Below are 21558 nucleotides of genomic sequence, written 5' to 3' on the forward strand. Positions count from 1 at the left end.
GGATACTTGCAATCCCTTGTAGCTTTTCACTACATCAATAAGTTTACTGTTTATTATTTGGTGGCTGCAAGGCCTGGCCCATGCTCAGTTTTATACCCTCTGTGTGAATCAGGTGGGTCACGACTTTTTTTTAACAAATGCAAATAAACTGTTAAATACCAATTTCGGCTGTCGGTACAGAGGTACTTTATCCTGGCATAGCTCCTTTCCTGTGCTGTACAGCAGTGACTGTGCCAAATCAAGCCTTTAAAATTTGGCGTTGTGCTGCTCTGTGCATGTGTGTGTGGTTGAAGGGCTGGGAATTCTGTGTGTAGACAGACTTTCATTGATACTACAACACATGTGGAATAAATAATAGTGTTCCCCCCTCCCTGGCAGCTCTAGATGTGTTTTAAGAGCCTGCCACCCTGCCACTGCTATGATTATTATTTGTTCCTCTAACAGAAGCAGTGTAACATAATCCATTGCTATAGTTTAACCTTCTTTATCACAAACCCCGCCAAGCAGCCTGTAATCCCAGGGGATAACAGTGATATTGTTTAAGCTTTGTTGCTGTTCCAATTAAATTCTTGCCTTTGTGCAAAATACCTTGCTGGGAAAAGGACAGTACTGAAGTGGTCCATTTGTGGASGCTTCTCTCTTTTATTCTCAGTCCTCCATCATCATCATCTTCCCTGGTAATTAGACAACAAACCAGGACAAGCTGTGTCACCCTGCAGATGCATTGTAAAGCTAAGTGCATTCAATGACCCAAAGCACTGCATTATCTCTCATAATGCATACCTTGGAGTAGCTCATTGTCCTTATAACAGTTTCAATATTTTTAATTGCCATTTGTATATCCGACCCTTAGAAAACTACACATCAGGCTCTAATGGTTTGTAATTGCGTGACTCAGAGTTTTAGATCAGGTTTCCCTGTATTTACAATAGTCTTACAAGAGCTTTTAATTTCTTCTTCTGAACAGGAACTCTTGTACTCCTTGAAGAGCATCAATGTRGCTCCTTGACTGCAGATCTTAGAATATTTTTTTTCTGGCAGCTATGGATAAATTAATTTCTCATTTGTCATAGATAATATTTTTATAGTGAAAGTGAGGTTGAAATGGCTTATATATACTTTAACACATAAAAAAGCAGAAGGTTAAAAATCATGTTTGAATTTGCAGTTGTTAAAATGCAATTATATCTCCCCAAGGTAGCATGGCAGAAGAAAATATTTTAAAAGTTCTCTCTGAAAGTTTAAAAATTCAATTAATGTCATAGATGTCTAARCCTAGAGACTTGACTTCAGAGAAACATTTACTATCCAAATTCTTGAGCTTTTATAAAATCACCTTAAGCCCTGTTAGCTGGCTTCATCAAAACTGCTTCCAGTGCATGAAGTGCAAAAAGTATGTAAATAAGCACAAGCRTTTTGATCTGTGCTTTTGTAGAAAGGTGTCACAGGATCATCTGTTGGGGTTTTCTTTTTAATACAAAAGTGTAAGTCGGTTCCTTTACCTCTTTTTTAATCTGTCCTCCTATGCTTTTGAGGGGGTCCTGCTAATAATKAGGAAATTGTTTTTGAAAATTTTCAAGATGTTTCTTTGAAAGAATCAGAAACARAATTATGTTGAGAAACTGGGTATAAGGCATTCATATAAAATACAGAAAAAAGTACAATCCAAATCCCACCATCAGAGCCTGTGAGCCTGAAAGTGGCAGCTGATCTCTGGAAGTGGGACCTGAGCTCTCTGCCTGTGATGGGGACTGGTCACTGTGGTCACCCCTTCCTGCTCATCCCCTGCTGTCCCTCTGCTGAAGGGAGCTCAGATTATTGGTTAGAAGGAAAATTAAATCATAGTGGATAGTGGGTGCCTCATGAGTCAGTGGACGATGCTTAACTGCTGTGTTACACCTTGATTTGATTATTTTTATCAGTGCTATCAACTGAGGCTGCCATGATAATTCTTCCAGTTGTAAGTTTTTTGGAGCTCACATGCTTCTCCAGAGCTTCTAGAACAGACACACTTAATGAAAAAGGTGTGAGTTTCAGTGAACTGTCATTGGGCTATGAATGTAACTCGAGTCCCTTTTTGAAGTCCTGGCCAGATTCTGCGCTCCAAAATCCATACTGCCAATATGTGTAACTGATGTGATGCAAACAATATCAGGACTGAATCCTTTGCTGCTCTGTCTTGCTCAGTCTTTCCAGCAGCAACATAACTAATTCTAGTTCTTGTCCTGAATGATAACAAGGTAACAGTAAATGCTGTACCAACCTTGATAGCGGGGAGAAAAACATTAGCTGAAAATACTTTCACCTTAGTTTGCTAGAATTTTTTTTTTCTAAGAAACGCTAAGATACGAAGTAACAGGAAAGTTTTCCAATTACAGTTCTTTCTTACAGGTTAATACGTTTTCTTATAAATAGCTCAGATCTGAATCCAACAGAAGAAACTTACTCCCAGAGGAGTGCATGCTAGCTGTGCCTAAAAGTGCTGCACGAGCTGTCTGTGAGGCTTAGCCTGGCACCTAAACTTCRTAAGGTATTTGGAGATAAGGAAGCATTGCCTTATCCAGGAGAAAGCTCTTGGTGTGGAATGACCTGGAAGCACTTTTTGACGCGATACTGGGAAACAAAACGGTGCCAGCGGTGAGGAGGGTTTGGCAAGGGTGTGTCACACACAAAATCCTTCCAGACAAGGGGTCTAAGGGCAAATGTTTCTTTGCCAATGACAGAACGTCCACAGGTTCTAGGCAGCCTTCTCCCATGGAGGGCAGGATAAGCCCTGTGCCGAGATAAGGTGGTTGGAAATGATTTCAGTGGGCAGTCTGACTTCCCATGTGCTTTATCAGTCTTGGCATCAACATTTTACTTCCTCCCATTTTACTGTCTTATCAGCCACCYGGATTTCACCACATTGTTTTTCTAATTAATGTCTCCCCTCTCTCCCCTGCAATGATGGCTGCGATCAGCTGGAGGCATTTTACTCCATCTTCACCACTGAGCAGCAAGACCATGTCAAGTCTGTGGAGTACCTGAGGAATAACTTCCGACCACAGCAAAGCCTGAACAACAGGAAGATATCCAAATCTGCTGTGAAGGATGCTTGGAACCAAGACATGATGGACATCTTGGACAATCCACTTGGCACAGAAGCTTCCAAAGGTAAGTTATATTTTAGAATTTTACATTTGACTAATAGGAGATTTTTTTTTGTCTATTTTGTCATCAAATTCTGTCCAGAACAGCTGTGAGCTACCAAAGAAATAATGCAGGTTGTGCAGGCATTCCTTGGTGGTGTCAATAAATTAACTAATTGTGCTTATGCCACAAATACCTGTAGAACTCGCTATCACAGTGTGCCATGACACTTAGAATATGTGCATCTCAAAGCAACAAATRTGAGTGTCAAATGGGCAATATCCCTGTTTCTGCCAGCTGGCTGTAGGGCTGTGGAGATGCCTGACAAAAGRAAAAAGCAAAGGGCCAAGGTCAGAGGGAAAATGCAGCCCCATTAGCACTGAGGCACTGGGTGTTTGAATGGAAATAGAGTATCCAGATGTGGTGATGGGTTTCATTTCTCCAGTAACAAGACTTCTGAAGAACTGCYGACCTTTTAATTCAACGTTTGCATCAGGCTATTGGTGATGGTGACAGGAGGAAAAGAGACCCTTTTAGGCAGGTGATTTTCTAATGTCTTGCTGAAACGTTTCATGTGGTTTTTGTCGAGCAGCTGGCACTTGCTTCTGTCAGACACCAGATAATGAGCTGGATGGAGGAGGGTGGGAGGGAGGGAGGTTGCTGTCACACTGGCATGGGCAGCCCTGGCTAGAGGAGCACATCAGAAATTCTGAGAGAAATGTGTTCTGGATAAATTTAGGCTAGAAATAAATATCATTTACTACTTTTATTTGCCTTTATTTTATTGACTGGCATTATTTATAGGTAGAAGAAATGACATGTACTTTCCAGTCTTCAGTCTTGCGAAGTGCTTGGTGCTTAACCAGTGGAGGTAAAGAAGAGAGGGGCAGTTTGCCAGAAGGGAACAGCTAAGCAGATTTACAAGCTTCCCTTTTTTACCTGGCGTTTTCACCTGGCCAGGCACAGCAAGTGTAGATTTTAGAGGATGTGAATCATGAAAACAGCTGCGTTCAGCAACCTCACCCTCCCCAGAGAGTGCTGGGAGAGTGTATTTCTCAGGGCTCATTATTCTCTGAGCGTGCTTATTTATATATATATAATATACACGTACACAAACCTCATGTACGTTAAAGGCAGCCTTGGGACAGAGAATTTACATCAGAAGTGAGAAGGAGRTCTTGGGAATGAAGAAGCCCTGCTACGCTCGGATGCTCTGGCCTATAGTTTTCAATCAGTGTTGTAACAGCAACATGTGTCAGTAATTTCTTCAGTTATAKCCTGTGTACATATTATTTACCCAGAACAGTGATGAAAGTTAATGGGTTACATTATGTTAAGAGTGACAAAACTGACTAGTTTTTATTTTGAGTGCAGTCAAGGTACCTCTGGTATAACATTCAAGAAGATTTAACTGCTTTGGCCACRTGCCTGCATATTCCTCACCTTGCTGGATCGTTTTTAAGGTTATAAAGATGCTTTGGGTGATTTTCACCACTATAGTAAATAACTGAAACCTACAATTTCGTCAAAGCAAATTACAAACACTAAGGTTCTGTAGTTAATGGGCTGATCTTGAATTTGGAACTGTTGAGACCGGAGGAGCCCCTTGAATAACTGGAAAGATTGACCATGATTTCATCTTTTAGAACCAAACACACATGGCTCATGAGATGAGCCAGTCTATATGAGCAGGAGACCTGCACAATTGTTAGTCTGTGTTGATGTGGTTTGCTGCCTGGGCACTGGTTTGCTGCCTGGGCACTGGTTTGCTGCCTGGGCACTGGTTTCCTGGGCATGTTCTCATTGTGTTCAGGTACCATAATGCTCTGTACTTGTGCCTGCCTGGGAATTTGAGTTTATGACAAGAGATGCTCAGGTGGGGGACATGCACTTCCCATGGTCTGACATCATTCCGTGTGCCATCTAATGGCAGGGATGATGCTGGAGTTGGTGATTTCCTTCTCCCCTGAGCTTTTGCTGTAGGAGGCTGGGCAGGCGGTMGTTTTGTACCAGCTCTGTCAGCTTGTCACTTTATGGGTTGTGTGCACACCGGGGGACACYGAAATAGGTGCATTTTTTTTCACAAACTTAAAAATAAATAGGCTGGCACAGTGTTGGTAACACAAAATAGATTGTAATGTATCCTCCAAAGGTTACAGGGATGAGATATAGCTGTTCCAGAAATATAACAATGTGGATGCTTCTGGCCCCTTCTTTGACAAAGGTGAGCAGTGATGATGTGCCTGGTCCACTGCACATTCTGAACTACTGACATATAAATAAAATGAGTTGAAATCATAATACTTSAGTGAAAGCAAAACCTATTGTTTATTCAGCTAGTAAATACAGTGCCTCTTTATATGGTGTCATTCATGCAAAAGTACTGAGGAACCGAGTGCATGGAGTGCTTTCCAGCCAGACAGTCTTGCATACAAGTATAGAAGAGTGTAGGGTTAGCATAACAAATTTATTTTATGCAGCTTCTTCTGCATACCTCATGGTTGCACCTCAAATGCTTTCCACATTGCATTAGGCAATGTGGCCAATGGCTGTCACATGTTGGCTTCTGTCTGCCCTCCCTGTTCCTGATTTGTGTGTTGTAGAAAAGGCAAGGTCACGAAAATGTGTCTTTTACTTGCTGCAAGGTGATATGGTTTGTGATGGTCTTCAGCTCTGGAGGGGAAGTTCGGGTTTGTTTGTCGGTGTGAATTTTTGCAATTTGTTTCCTCTGTCACACTCTATTAAGTCTGTGGGCAGTATTGCTAATCTGGAAAACAGTGTAGCATTCATTATGTAAGCCTTTCTTATTTTGGAGGAAAATGTGCCCAGAACAATTTGCATAATGTTCAGAATAATTTTCAGAATTCCCCAGTGAATAGGGAATTTCAGATCAGCACAAAGCAATGCAGCTCTGCAGTGGTCCACTGGCAAACGTGCCATCCTGAACAGTTTGGCACCAAATAGAAATTTATTTTCTCTCAGCTATCAAAGCTATCTCAGGTCACAGAACTGTGACCAGTAGCATAACCTGCAGATATACTGGAGGAAAACTTTCTCACTCTATACCAGTCCTCTGAGATTTCCTCAGCAAAGCCCCAACAGTGGTGGCATTTGGTAAACAAAATGCCTTCTGGGAAAGGCTATTTTAGGTCAACCAAAACTGTCAGTGCATTTGGATCCAGTTTATAAACCAGTGGGAATGTTACCAGCCTTTTGTTTTGCAGTTACTCTCCTCTACCTCCTCTTTCTTTAATTTTAAAGAGGCAATGAAGAGAGGGGCATTGTTTTCAATCATCAGAATACAAGATGRTGAAATACTTAAGCTAATTTGAAATAGGACTAGTTTTTCACTTAGAAGTGAAAATTCCAGATTTTCTTTTGTGTCAGACTCTAACAAGAAGAGTTTTTCTTTATTCCATTATCTCATTCCTTCTTCCTGTTGGCAAAAGCTGGTTTAAAACAGTTCTCTTGAGGACTGCTTGTATGCCTGGAATAAAAGCATATGCATAAGACCTTTGCTGAATCAGAGCCCATGAGCTGAGCTTAATTTTTAAGTTGACCCTGGAGCTATTTCAAAAAACCATASAGAAGATGTTTAAAGATCTTATGTCTGAAATGCACCATTCAGGTTAAATACTGTTCAGCTATGTAATTGTAGCAACTGGTGGGTTGATAATAAACCCTTGTATTGTGATACTTTTTAAAAAGATGAAGCATTCAGAGATCCAAACTATAGAGTAGATCATGCTGCTAAATCAGGAAGATCATTGTTTACCAGGAGGGCTCACACATGTTGCAATACTAATTTATGTAAAGTTTTGACAAGTTAAGAGTTTCTCTGTACAGCTATTCTAAGCCAAGAATGTATTTGTAAAACATTAATCACATGCTGTAGTTATCAGTGACTGTGGCAGTGTTTGACTTTTTGGACAARACCATCTCTGTCAAAATTGCATCCTTTCTTCTCTGGCCTGTCTTCTGTGGCTCAGAACTGTGTTGCTCTGTCATATCATATCATATATCATCGTCCTGCACTCTGGTAGAGGGATTGCTAATTATTTATTGGTTTAATACTGTGCATTGCTCTTCAGGGACAAATAGAATTCTTACATAAAAGTGCATCCAGTTCAAGGATCTGGGTTTGAAGGTTCCTTACTGCTTTCACATGTTGTCCCATCAAGCAGAGCTGTATTTACAAAACATTACCTGCTTTAGTAAAGGTGTAGGCATGGAAACTCAAGAGGAAAAGGTGTTTCATTTCCTTGTTTCAGGAAATACCCCATGTGCAACAATACTTGCCCATTTTATTTTGCAGCTGATTACATCAAATGTTGTTTCTTCTTCTTTATGTTTTTTTAACACTCAAAGCCCTTTAACCTTTCTATCTCATTAAACGTGCTGCAAGCCTGACAACACTTAAACAAGCATCCCATGTGAGGGGCTCTTGACATCAGAGTTTTCTTTCACAGATGCCTGATTACTTCCCCAAAGGTGTCTGATTACTCTTTGCTGGAGTCTCAAAGATGCTGTTTCCCATCAGTGGGATTTCGCCTTAGAGTACCATCTGTAATTATGATCCTAGACTAAGTTAAATAATGAGTAGTCATAAATTCACTCCAGTAAAACTTTGCTTTGGACTCTAAATTAACAGCTGGGGCATTTCTCTAGTACGGTACAGTTGATAATTTTCCTAACTGTTTTTTGTTATGTGGTAGTAATACACAGTTTGGAAGTCCTTTTAACTTAATGCCACTAAAACACGAATAGAAGATATTTGGATTTTCCTTCCTGTATGCCTCATGCTGTGGGCAAGGCTCAGGACATTGACCTGCAGACAAAGGTACTGCACTATTCAAGCGAAGCAGTTTAGCTCTTATTCATTATTTYRTGGCTCCTGWKGTCCAAAATGAGRTTACAGCCTTCTGCAAAGGTGTTGYCTTTCTGTACTGMATTGGAGGGCACCTCCCATGCAGCAGCATCCAAAGGTCCAGAGAYTCAGTGCAGTGGCATCTGCAGGCACTTAGAGGCAGATAGTTTAGAGCATTGGCAGCAGTGTTTCTGAATGAGAACAAGTTATTTGTCTCATTTATAGCCTCTATTATTACTCCCAGTAATTTGTTTTTGCTTTCTAAATGCCCATGTTTTATGAAAACTCTCTGAAAATAACTTTGCAGTCTCTTCATGCCCTCGGGTTCTCTCTGGGAGTCCAAAAAGGGTGTTAGGCAGAAAAGTTCTGCTCTTGCAGAATGTCATTTTTATGTTTTAGTCAAACTTAAATTACAGTAATATGTAGCATTTCTGTCGGTGTAGCAGCCTGGCTCAGAGCAAAAGGTCACACTTGAGGGTGGTGACACTGTCCTGCTCATTGCTTGCCCTGCAGCTTCACACTACATACCTGCCTGGCTGCCACTGCCTCAGTGCTCCAAGGAAAGGCTGCAAGAGTCTCTTTTGAGAGASAGGCACCTCAAGTGGCTGCTGAAAGCACATTTTAAGCAGAAATCAGTGTGTTTCTTCTGCATATTTCATCCCTTCTGCCTCAGTCAGGTCCTGCTCTGCGATGCTGGCTGGTTCTGTGTATGCAGTTGTCCTGGAGGGTGTCATGACAAAGCAGGAAAGGACAGGCTGCTGCCTTCCAGAGAGTTTCACAACAGTCAGGTGGAACACAAAGCTTTTCATTAAAAAAATGACCTCTTTTGAGGGGRAATCAGATGCAAAAAGATGTGATACTTATAGCTGACATAGGTCCCACGCTTCCCTTGCAGTGGCTCTGTTGGCCCCTGTAGTAACCTCAGTGCAGTTGTAATGTGAGCAGCACCTGTCTCTGAGCCTGAATGCAGTAAACAACTTATCAATAGATTTATTAATAAGCATTAAGTCACTGCTTGCACTTCTTCAGAGATTATAAAGGGTCCAAACCAACAGAGCAAGAGGAATTCAATGTGAAAGTGTAGGTGTGGTTTGGGTTCACAGCTGCCACTAAAGCTGGAAGAGCTGAGCTTGATGATTTATTCCATTTATACCTGGAGGGAATTCCTTTCTGCACTGCCTACCTGCTGGCCCAGCTGTTCAGCCCMCAGAAGTACTAATTTTAATTTGGGCCATGAGTGCCTGCAGCTCATCCTTTGTGCTGGAAACAGCCTCCAGAAATTATAAAAGGAAAGCTGTTTCCTGATCTGATTTTGGGCATCCCACAGGCAAATAYGGGGAGGTTCTACCCGCCCTATTGGCTTATCCTTCCCATGCTCCCCAGTCCAAACAATGCTCAACAGAGCACKGGAAAGGTCAGCTCTGTCCTYCTGGCARGAAATMCWCCTTTCTCCCTGYTGTTTGTGGCACTGAAYGTGATCACACGTGTGGCACAGATGYGCTGTGTACATCAGGGCACAGGTGTACATTTTAAACACAAGTCATCTCTGTGTGCACACGWGCATGTGTGCAATACAAACACAAAACTTGCAGGGCAGGTCCTTTCAGACATCAGTTTAGCCCAGCATGGCATCTGATGGTGCAAGGCTGATCTGCACCTGCTGAGGATTCAGACCACTGCAGAAACACTGTCTGTGAAATAGGAGAAATACTTGGGTGCAAACACAACRTAGTAAAACACACACTCCACGCCTTTCTGTAAAACACGATCCATTGCTGTGATGCCATGGAAATTCAGGAGCTACAAAGCCATACAGGTATTAATCCAAATGCTAGTTGTGTGCCCACAACCTGGGAAAGGGGCCAGCAACAGCAAACCCCAGCTTGTCCAGGGCCCCTCTGTCAAAGGGACCCACAGGGTTCCCATTTGCTCATGAGGTTATTTCACAGGGCTCATAAAACAAGTGTGGGGTCTGTTGGCGTCCCTCACACCTCAAGAAAAAACCCTGTCTGTTTGAAGCATAGTGGAAGGTAAGAGCAGGGAAGATAAATAGTCTGTCTCCTAGCTACATTCTGCCTGTGGATTGAAGTAGATCAACACAAATATTTGTGTGTACAGCATGCTCCGGAGCCTGCCAATGCCTGCTGGCAAAGTGCAGGCAAAGGTAAAGGAAAAATGTGTGCTGCTCTTTAAAGCAATTATCCTTATATATTAATAATGTCATTTATAAGCACTCTGAGAAGTCAACAATGTACACTAAAGCAAGCAAAAAAAAAACGGCAAACATTTAGTAAAAGGAGAAGGGGGAAAATGTTGTAAGTATGCCTGTTAGCACTTTCTGATGTATTAAAGCCTGTGTTGTCTCTGCATATGATCTTGGTAGTCTATTTGTTATCCTTTGGGAGCACAGCCCTTGCTGAACTCTGGGATTGAATCCGACAGCCCAAAGCATGCTCTTGTTTATTATGGATCGGAGTCTCTTCCCAGRCACCTCCACTGAGCCACACCAGGTCAATGTAGCTGAATCTGGCCCTGTATCACTTCCCTTTCCATGGCACTGAAAGAAGTGTGAGTTMTCCCATTGCARCATAACCCAKATTTTTGYATTWCAGTGTTTATTTGTGAAGTTGKGAGAACCTAATTATGGGAAGRAATATATATGTGTGTGTATATAGGTATAGATGTAGTTGGACTTATTTTTATTCCCTTCTCTGTTGGTGGCATTGCTTTTTTCTTGTCTGCAGTCGGTTCCTGGGGGTGACAGGGCTGCCTGAACGTGGTGCCATGTTTTGGCAATAGCAAAGGCATTGATCACAGCTTTCAGGCTCTCTGAAATCAGCTGRGATGCCTGTGGCTGAGTTCAGTGTCATCACAGCAGCAAGTGGTGCATGTGTCCTGCATGACTGGCCCTTCCAGCTCCTTCCCAGGGCTGGGCCAGAGAGGAAGGAGACACCCTCTCTCCCCCAAGAACTSACCCAATGACTTCTTTGCCCTTATGGAGAAGAAAGACATGAAGCTCCCATACTGATCTCTCAAGTTTCTCTCCTCCTGATCACGGGGGAAGAAATGCCCCAGCTACCTTCCTTTGTGCTCCTGCTTTTAAGGGAGGAACACTGTTCCCCACCACTCTTCCTGTTGAACGAATCGTCCTGCATATCCAGACCAGTGAGAAAAAAGAAGGGAGGCCTCTCACCTTCCAGCCAGGAGCTGCCTCCCAAAAYAAGACAAGACCCTTGTCCTTGTCTTTTAATTACCACTGAGCAGCTCTGAGCCACTAACATGCTATGGGCTCATCCTGATGCTGATGTTTCCCCTTCAATACATGAATTGCCTCAGAAGATCCCTGCCCATGTCACCACGAGGGATTCAGGATCTCACCGTCATGTCACTTTTCTGTGCCCAAAATTGTCAGGGCTTSAGCACACAMCGTGTATCCCATGGCACCAAGGAGWGGAACAGCAGTTTTGCATTGCTGAGATATTCAGCAGGAGGGAGAGAGTGGGATTTTTCAAAGGAGGGCATAGCACAGCTAGAAATAACTGCCTTTAACGTGGTGACATTTTTATGCATGGACGAGCTAACTTAGAACRTTTTTAGAGGATTTTATAAATCCCGCTGAGCCCAGTGCAACTGGATTCATCATATGAGGACCTGTTTTACAGGGAGAAGGTATACAAGCCATAACTGAATATACAGTTCTTGCACTCTCTCYGAGTTTCCCTAAATAGCTCTTTTCATAACCACAGGTAGCATATGCAAAAAGCAYGATGAAACCCAGAAAGGTTGGCTGGCGTTGCATTTCTGTCTTTGAAAGAGAAATGTAGGCTGCTTTTAAGGAACAATAATAATTTTTAAAAGCTGTAATATTCTCTTACRTGCCCTTTCTGCATTCATGGGTGTGTCTTAATATCAGCAATTAATTTTTTCAAAACAATAAGCTCCTTATTTTGTCTTTCAACTCTCTGAAATGGAGCTGCCAGGAGCTTTTGGATTAAGCTTTATCAGGCTTTCAGTTAGGAAAGCCTCGTGGAGGTTACGTAGCCAAATACAACATACAAATCAAATTATGGGAGAGATGAATGCAGAGTTGTTAAATTAATTTTGTTTGTTCCAGCCCATTGGAATGTTTTTAACATGAAGAAAATAATTCTCTGCTGTATGGCTGGCCTGCCCAGTGCTTAGGACTGTATCAGCATGCTGCATTCGTCTGCCAGTGGCAAACAGGTTTTCTGCAGGCTTGAGTGAGCCCTGGAAGATGAGGCTGGCTGAGATGCTKCATTCCCCCTGCCTTCCCTGATCTGCAGAGAAAATCCTGGGTGGAGCTGCTGGGCAGCCCCATGCATGGGCAGCAGCTGGGAGAGGCACCCAGGCTGCCCTGAGTCGGGTCAGAGGGGCTTCCTCCAGATGCTCCCCTGCAATGCTCCTGATTCCTCAGGATTTTTCCAGAAGGCAGGAGCCAGCTTGTTTGCCAGCTTCTCCCAGTTCAGCTCATCCCTGACAGGAAGGGGAGGGTGGTTTTTTCCCCCCAAGAGGTCCAGGGCATGTCTTTGCCTGCAGTGAGGCACATCCATGGCACTGCAAAGGCTCCTGCCTGTTCAGTGTCTCTGAGATCTGKCCTGGTGGCCCCAGCTGGGGGTTTCTGCCTCCACAAATCTTGGCATGGGGGGCTCCTAGCCCAGGACACAGTGGTTTGGGTGTCCTGCCAGACCTGTGCAGGGCCACTTCAGCTATCTGCTCAGGATTGCACACACCACACAAAACATCCTGAAAGCCCCCGCAAAATTTTATTATCCCTCAGGGTCTGAATTTAAAACAGAGCATTAGTAATATTTTTTTCTAAAATTAGCTGAGATGCTATTTCAGTGTGGAATGATGCTAGTTGTGGGGATTAGATTTTTTTTTCTCAAGAAATCATGAATTCACAGCCTTATTTTTTTGCTTATTAAGCCTTTTTTTCGTTAAAAAAAAAAAAGAAAGGAAAAGTTTGTGTTTCTCTTTAGTGTGTCCTGATTAAATGTCCCCTTCCCTGTCCCAACCTCTTCCTGCATTTCTATCTCTTTTTCAGCTGTACATTTTGCAAAATCAGTGGAGGTCCTTTGGCCTGTGACTCTTCTAATCTTCTTTGAAAAATCCAAGGCACAGAGAGTATTGAAAGAAAAATTAGATCTCTGGGAAATGCCAGTTGTTTTATAGATGGTCAAATCACTGCACTTCTTTCCTTGCCTTTCAGACATTCACTATGTTATTATGTATCACTTTAATTAAATCATCAAATTGAATTATTGGATCAAATGTTTCTTTATTCCATTGTGTCCTAAGCAGGTTTAGTTAAATTAATAAAACCATATGTTTMATTTTATAAAAAAAGATCTTTTTTTTCTGCCCATTCATAAGCTGTTGAAAAAAATGTGGCTGAGCAGAAAAGAGTTGTTAATACTAAATTACTTCAGGTATTGCTCTGTGTCTTGGAAAATTGAACCAAGTCATACTAAGTCACAAAAAAATTGTTATATTTACTGATAAATAGCAGTATTGTAAATTCAGCCTCATTTTAGCTGGCTGTGAATGAGGCTTGTCCTCAAGGAAGTCATTGGGGTCACTCAGGTGCTTAGRAGTGCCCATGACCTTCTTGGATCAGAGTGCAAGGTCAGGGAGGATCTCCTGACCCTGAGCCTGTGAGTCTCAAATTTACCCTGGGAAATGCCCACTTCTCTGGCTGGCATGAGCTGTTCCAAAGGGCATCCAAGCTGCTGCAGAGRGTGGCACCATGGGGAAATGGGGGATGTGGCAGTCCCCTCTCCCTGGGGTGGCCTTGTGTGAAAAGCAGCTGGCTAGCCATCGTTCAGAGGGCTGCTGCAATTAAGGTAGATCTCTCTGTCTCTCAGGAAGGTTACCTGCTTGAATTATTTCTAAAACAATTTGATGCATGATTACTTTAAATATATAAATCTCTGCATGTCCTCCTGGAGGACAAGGACTGGATAAGAGTTTTAGGTCTGGGTAGTCCTTCACCCTGGGCTCCTGTCTCTGATGGGATTTGATTAGGTGGAGCGATAAAGGCTGGCCTGGCATTTTGAAGTGTAATTCTGTGATGACAAAGGGCGTCAAAGAGGGCAGTTATGATTTATTGGTGCAGTTATCAATAAACAGTGATGTCAGGGAGAATTGATCTGACCATCTCAGCGGAAAGAGGTGAGCATGGAGAGGCATACCAAGGATTGGGAAGCTCTGTAAATAGTGATAACAGCGATGGCTTTCAGCTGTCCCTTCTCATCCAGGTCCTGGCCACCTTCATGCTGTGCTTTGGGGAGCCAGGAGGGAGCCAGARGGAAGGGGTCTGCAGGCAGCAGGCCATGGTCTGGCTTCTGAATGCTGTTTTGATCCCTTCAACTCARTGTAAATAGAAACTCACATAGATTTATCCAATGGTTTGAAGTACTGTAGGGTTTGTTTGTTGTGCTGGATCATCCTTCCGGCTTGAGCAGAGGGACCTACTGCAAAACTGCAGGATTGCCACCCCTCACGACAAGAAAAAACATCAAAGATCTTTCCTTCCCAAGCATATTTCTGCAATTTGTGTTGTTAGCTAGATACAAAATGTGAGTTATAACTGCACAAATGCATTTGACAGGTATTTTTTCTATTGTGCTGGTAATATTGGTGTTTAAAGTATTTAATCATTTTTATTTAAGAACCGTAGCTATTTCAGTAATGTAACAGCAGATCTGCATGGCCARTATGCAAGTCCAGGCATAGGAACAGACATTTCTTCCCTTCAGTGCTGCCAGGACTCTTTAGAAGTGAAATAATGGCCAAATATCCACACAGTCACCTACCTGCAGAGTGCAAATAAGCTCAGTGTGTTGGCTTTAAAAGGAAAAGTCGTACTGGGAAAAATAATTCTGCAAATGGTGTTAGCCTGATGGGCTGGGTGACACTTTGCCTTTCCCTGGCAGAAGAGACCAGCTCCTTTGCCACGGCACATACGTTTAGGTATCATTGCAAGTGATTTTCCYTGGTTCAGAGTTTATATTGAGAAAGAGAATGTGAGAATCTGCCCTGAATTGGGTATTTTAAATGTGATTTTTAAAGCTTGGAAAAAATCTAAACTCTTCATAGCTGCGAAGGGGATGATGCAGTTTTCCCACAGCATGTGAGTGCCATCTAGTGTTGTGCATCCCCACCCGGACCTTTCCATGGCAACTCCATGAAAAGTGTTTCTTCAGCACTCAGGGAGTGTGCACGCCTCATCCTCGAGGGGCCGGGCTGGATTTGTGCCTGGGCATGGTCTGCCCTGCGGAATTTTGGGTTTGGTGCTGCTGGAAGCAGAAGCAGAGGTTTTTCCCAGATGTTAGGCTGTCCCCGTGCTGATGTCCCCRCTGACAAGTGTGGCTGAGAGGTGACTTGTGCCCCCATGTTCCAGGTAAGGGTAGGAAGGCAGGGCTGGCTGGGGGCTCCTCTCTCTGCTCGGAGGAGATGGCCAAGGCCACCAAAAGCCACTGTTCCCAGGCACTCTTCCCTGTGCGGGTGATGCATCACTGACAAACAGCTGAGCATCTCTGAAGGAAGATACATAGAAAGAGGAATAGAAAATAACTTCTCTCATGCAAAAACATACTGGGTAAAGAGGAAAGCACTTACTGACCCAATAGTGCCACATTTTCAGGGATTTCAACTCTTTCCAGGGCCAGCAGAGGAYTTTGGGGTATTTTCCCTTTATACAGCAGGCAGACATGGATGAGGGAAGCTGAGGATCAAGTCCAGTGTATTTCTTAATGTTCCAGTGCAGAGCTCTTAAGTCACCAAGTTAAATTGTACGTGCAAATGTCAGGACTGAGAATTAAGTTGAGAACTAAGCAACCTGCCTGCAGAGAATGGATTCTCTCATTCACTGTACTCAGGAGAGYAGAAAGCAGCTGCAGGTGGTATAAAATCCCATTGGTCTCAGTGGATTGCAGTCTAAGCTGTTACTGTAGGTCAGGGCATTAAAKAAAAAAACTTAGCTCTTAGAGTGAAGCACCGTTCTTCCTTTTTGTTTTCTCTTGGTGGTATAGAAAAGCTTCATCTTTTTTCCTTCTGTTTTTCAGCTTGTAGCACTCCTCCAGTCAACATGAAAGTGCAGCCTGTGAACAGGACAGCGCTRCTGGTAACCTGGAACCAACCAGAAACCATTTACCACCCTCCAATCATGAACTACATGATCTCGTACAGCTGGACTAAAAATGAAGATGAAAAGGAGAAGACTTTCACCAAGGATAGTGACAAGGACCTGGTAAAAGCACAGCATCAACCCCAGACATATGTATCAAGCTATCCTTAYATTGTTATGTTCTTGGTACAAGGTGGTAGAGAAGGAAAGCAGTTGTTACTTTATAGACAAGCCAAAGTTTGGCTCACAATGAATTGCTRTTTAAATGTTCAGCATTAGTTGAACGTTGCCTAACAGACTACCCAAACACTAGAGTGTGAATTTATAGTTTATGTGAGTGCTTAAAGGACTGAATCTGCAGACACTTTTTCATGTAGTGTTGCTGAGAAGCAGCTGGCTCGGGAAATGGTGAGGCTCTGAATACCTTTTGGCTCTTGCTCAACTTACAGATTTTCACATGAAAAGTCCGATCCCCTAAAATCTGTTCCTGGGCTCAGGCTTTTCACTGTGCACAGCCCCTTRCAGACTTTGGAGCAGTTTCTGGCAGTAAATGCTGCCAGAGGCAGGAGTTGCATAGTCAGGGCTTGAAGATTATTTTGGAGTGGCCCTGTACAAGCACTGCCTACATCTGGCAGTGTGAGAAAAAGAGAGAAGAGCAAGACGGTTCCAGCACAGATGGAAACACTGCTCTATCTCCTCCATTTAGGATTTCAKCTGCTTGTCATTCTTGTCTAAGTGGAAGCAAGTATTGTACTGGTCCTTAACATTCTCTGCATATAAAATCAAAGTGACATATTCAGGTTTGAAAGGCCTCCATTTATTGTTAATCAAAGAAAGCCTCTAGAATAATGAAATCAGTAATTGTATATGCACATGAAAAATGCAGCAGTGCAGTGTTATTCCTAATGACTGTTACCATATTTTTTTTTCAAATRCACAATCCTCTGGGCCCATTCAATCAGTTATACAATAATACTTCTCTTATTCCCTTAGATGAAGATTCTTTTACTTCATTTCCATTTATATTTTCAATTTCCCCACTAGACATTGTTATCTGGGTCACATTAGGGAATGATTTGCCTCATGAAATCAGAAAGGAATCCATTGAAAGGCACCCAAGGTTATGATGCATTGTAAYCTCTCTCTTGTCATAATTTCACACTCTTAAGGGAGATTTTTTTAATCAGGTATAAAGAGGAGAGCCTTAATCAGCAAAAAAATGATGTGGGCATCCTGAAAGCATCCTGTTTTATGTAAAAGAAATAATTACAAGTGCAAGGGATGTGATGGAGTGATAGCTTGGAAATAAATTGCAGTGAGACCCTGTATTGTTCAGCAGAGCTTGGAGGTTAAGGAAGCAATGACAGCTTTGTCTGTTTTAGGGGCAAGAGAACAGAAACCCATTTTTAGATGTGGGRAAGTGCAGTTTGTTTCAGTGCTCTGGCAGATACAGTTGGGCTGTCCCACCTGGAATCAGAGCTAGRCAGTGTTTTGCTGTAGAGATCACAGTATTTAAGGTGACTCACACAGCTGCTCCTGTGCACTGATGGGATGGAGGACTAAAGCAGCTCTCAGGTCCAGGAGGAAGCAGGGATAGCCCAGCCCAGGATGCTCAGCCATCATGTTACACACTACACCAGCATCAAATTGCCTTAGCCAATTTGTTGCAAAATAAATAGTCTGTTTGCATGTGCAGTGACTTTTCTGGGCTATCCTGTGTTTGGGACATGGATCTCCACCTAAAAATATCTTACTATAATTGCTGTAACAGCGAATGACTTGAGTTTAAAGTTTTTTGTAAGGAGAGCAGAGGTATTTAGGCATGAAGACTGTCATGAGAACAGATGTGGGATGTGTTCATTTCTGTCTCATGGGCAGAGTCAGCCGTGTCTGGGTGCCCCCCTTCAGCCTTGCCCACTCCAGGGAACCACTGAATATTTCTGTGTAGAAATACAGCTTGTCTTACATGGCATAAATGTCCTGTGTTAGCACAATGCTTTATATATTTCAAACTGATCGTGGACAGTACTGTGGGGGTAAAAAACTGAATAATATCTATTTTTTTTAAACAGAAGGCCATCATTAGCCATGTCTCACCTGACATCCTTTATCTGTTCAGAGTTCAAGCAGTTTGCCGAAATGAAATGCGTAGTGACTTTAGCCAGACTATGCTCTTTCAAGGTAAAAAAAACACATACATATTTTTTCATTGAACTATTCTKTGTTTGTTTAATATTCTCTTTGCAGAGTGCAATATGGTGTGAAGTTATTTCAGAAGATACTTGAATGCATGTAGACAATGCTAATTTCATAATGTGGCCATTGACTCAATCTGAATCCCATTTCCAGCGAGGAGGGTTTGCCTTCACCTCTCACTGGCAGGGTTTGTCAGGTTTTAGGAGAATTTAAAGCTTTTCATGGTACTAGTTTTCTGAAACAAATTCATCAGAGACTGCTTATGCATCAGAGGCACAGCTATAACAGAATGTGAGTCTGATCGGTGTCTGTTTTATGTAAAGAGGRAAGGAGATCAGTCCTACCTTGACAACCACATGTGGAGACATTCAGGTTTTACCATGCACGCAACCTCAGTGATTTCCAAAACATACATATTTAAAGGAAATCAAAAGAACTAGATGATAAGCTGTCCTTTGTCGTGGATTTCCTTTTAAGTTTATTGGAGAAATCTGGTAAAACTGAGATTTGGTARAAGAACTTGATGTTTCTAGGGGTTTTTTAAGTGCTGAAGTTTTGCTCCTTCCTGGGAATTTATTATGACATTTTTATTAAGTAGGGCACATTTTGCCTCTGATGAGAGCATTCCCTCCCACTCTAGCTTATAGCTGCATAAACTTCAAAAATGGGTAATGGAAGAATAAAAGAAGAAGAGAGACAGAAGTTTAAATCGTTAGGATGAAGCAAAGAATTGGCACTTGAATCTGATGCTGTGTATAGAGCAAAACAAAAGGGACATTTTTCAGTGGCATTTTCCAAAAGTGGGGGCATTGATCCTGTCCTGTTAGCACTTAGTGTCTGAAGGATGCCAAGCTCTGGACATGGTTTTGTTCTGTTGTGATGTCCTGGCACAGTGCTGGCAGCACTGCAGAGAGAGCAGGGATTAGGCAKATGACCTGTCTGAGCCACAACTCATGTATAGCTCCGTTGTTGGTACCTCAGCACAGTGTTTTAGATTTCACTCAAAGTGCCAGACAGAAGTCAGAAACTGGTGTATTGCTTATTATGACCTCTTTTACCTGATGATGGAACAGAAAATTTCTTTGAAGTTGGACTACAATARTTGTTTGATGACTGTTAGGAGTAAATCATTACTGACACCTTTGTAGGATATCTTTTGGGTACTCTAGCCTAGTTCTAGCCCAGTATTCAATGCAGTGGAAGTGATACACACATCTGCAGTGGAGCAGATGATGTGGTTCCTTCCACATGTCCCCAAAAAACAGCTCTGCACCCAATCTCTGGCTGTACCCAACCTCTAACCTAGGAAATTAATCCACTTGAGCTTTCAAAACATCATTCAGATGTTGATTATAGTTGTAGTTGAGATCTACAGCAATAAATAATACTATCATAAGGACAGAAAAAAGCTATTATCATCATCAAGGTACTCTTGCTTCCTGTGTAAGTCAGGATGTTTCATCCAGCTTGGAGTTGAAGGAGAGAATTTGTTTTCTGACAATTCACGTAAGCTGGCATTGCCAGGCATGAGTAATTCCAGACAAGCAAATCTGTGTTTAGACAAAGTGCAGAGTGAGGTGAGTAATGCCCAAAGAGCTGAGTTGCCTTTGCCCCAGACTGAGACCTGCACCTGTATTTTGTGTTGAGCAATTGTTTAACAGTTTTTCCTCTGCTTCCTCCCCTGCCCTCACACGCTGCTCTTCTTCCCTCCCCAGCTAACACCACTCGAATTTTCGAGGGGACCAGAATTGTGAAGACAGGAGTGGTAAGTCGTGGATTTGGGGAGCGGGGATTTGGGGACATTCCCACCAGGTGGCAGCACGGTGTTGGAAATGTGCGGCAGGACCCAGCTTTCCTGGGGAAGGGGTGTCCAGATCTGWCACAGAAGGGTTTATAGCATAAAATATAATTCTAATATGAAATGGTTTTCCAGCTTTATGCTCTGAGAGGCTTTGATCACTGGAGAATCGAGTGTTAAAAAATTTTCCCCAATCACTGTTAAACCCATTTACAGGGGATTTGTAAAATCTGCTGATAACTGTGGAAATAAATTCAATTCCTTTTATTAACTGTATGACCAGAAGTGTATGCAACAAGAATAAGGCCTCACACACAGCATTTTTGCTCCTCCAATGCTTTAAGGATACCTGTTATTGTGTGGATAAAGCCTGAACAATCTCTTTGTTACATTTTAATTCAGGTGAGACTGTAAGAAGTCACTGAAGCCAACTTTTGTATTCCAGAATCAGAAATTGTTGTGAATTTACAGTAAAAGTGGAAAACTCTGTTTCCATTTTGAAAACTTCTTATTAGTTTATTTAATATAAACTGTCCATAACCTAAATTTCTTGGCATTTGGTGTACTGAGTTGTTCAGTCAAATTTATGGGCTGGATACATACTATTGAATTTACTGTAATTTTATTGCTTCTGGTTTTATTCTGATCCAGTTTGATATACTCCCTAGTAAGCAAATAACATACATAAGGCTTGCATTTGGATGATTAATAATTGTTTAATGATGTATAGAGGTTCCTACCTAGATACTTTAAATCTCCTGTCAAATTTTAATACTCAGTCCAGCTTTGAGACTGCTCATGCCAGCAAAAAGTAAATCTCACAGTACCTCAGGGATTCAGATAGATAAGTATYTGAAAGTTTAGATGCTTATTTTAAGTTTTTGGCTTGAAATCTCTAAAGCACAGGTTTTTATCTGAGATCTCAGGTTCTCTGTGATTGCAGCTGGTCAAAAATAATGTGAGAAARCCTTTCTTGGTTTGCTGCAGCATTTCAACTACACGGCTTAACTGAACCCAGGAATTGCAGAGAGATGCAGAAATACTGTTAAGTTATAAAATTCAGTTTCCAAAAGAAACATTTTACATTTTTCCAATGTTCAGTAGCACTTATTTAACTCTCTTGTTCTTATCTGCTGCATGCCTCTCCAGCTAAAGGTGCTCCTCCTGATGAATTCAGTAACGTGAGGCATTTTTCAGTAACTCAGAGAGGGACAATGGTCAGGTTGTCCAGAGGAACTGCTGACTCCACTCTTCCACAGAATTATTCCTTGTCTTTAGACAATTCATTTCAGTCTCTCTCTCTACATGTAATTCAGGACTAGTTGTTTATGGGTATACCAAGGCTTAGCTCTTTATGTGTACACCAAGGGGTTTTATTTACAGCAGAGACCCACATGTGTGCAGTGGGTTGATGTTAGA

The 21558-nt window shown here is 42.2% G+C and overlaps 1 protein-coding gene across 1 annotated transcript in view; it reads left to right on the plus strand.

Moving 5' to 3' along the window:
* The window catches only part of LOC130578914 (receptor-type tyrosine-protein phosphatase gamma), a gene marked incomplete at its 5' end in the record, with an annotated part of 132002 nt that overhangs the window by 36896 nt on the left and 73548 nt on the right, over positions 1-21558 (plus strand). Inside the window, 4 exons of the mRNA XM_057375317.1 lie at positions 2961-3153; positions 16084-16268; positions 18218-18326; positions 20057-20106. Coding sequence (XP_057231300.1) covers positions 2961-3153; positions 16084-16268; positions 18218-18326; positions 20057-20106 — 537 coding nt within the window. The remainder of the gene's footprint in view (positions 1-2960; positions 3154-16083; positions 16269-18217; positions 18327-20056; positions 20107-21558) is intronic.

Source organism: Malurus melanocephalus, unplaced genomic scaffold (genome assembly GCF_030028575.1).
Source record: "Malurus melanocephalus ecotype Western Australia unplaced genomic scaffold, MMel_1.1 scaffold_245, whole genome shotgun sequence".
Classification (NCBI taxonomy): domain Eukaryota; kingdom Metazoa; phylum Chordata; class Aves; order Passeriformes; family Maluridae; genus Malurus; species Malurus melanocephalus.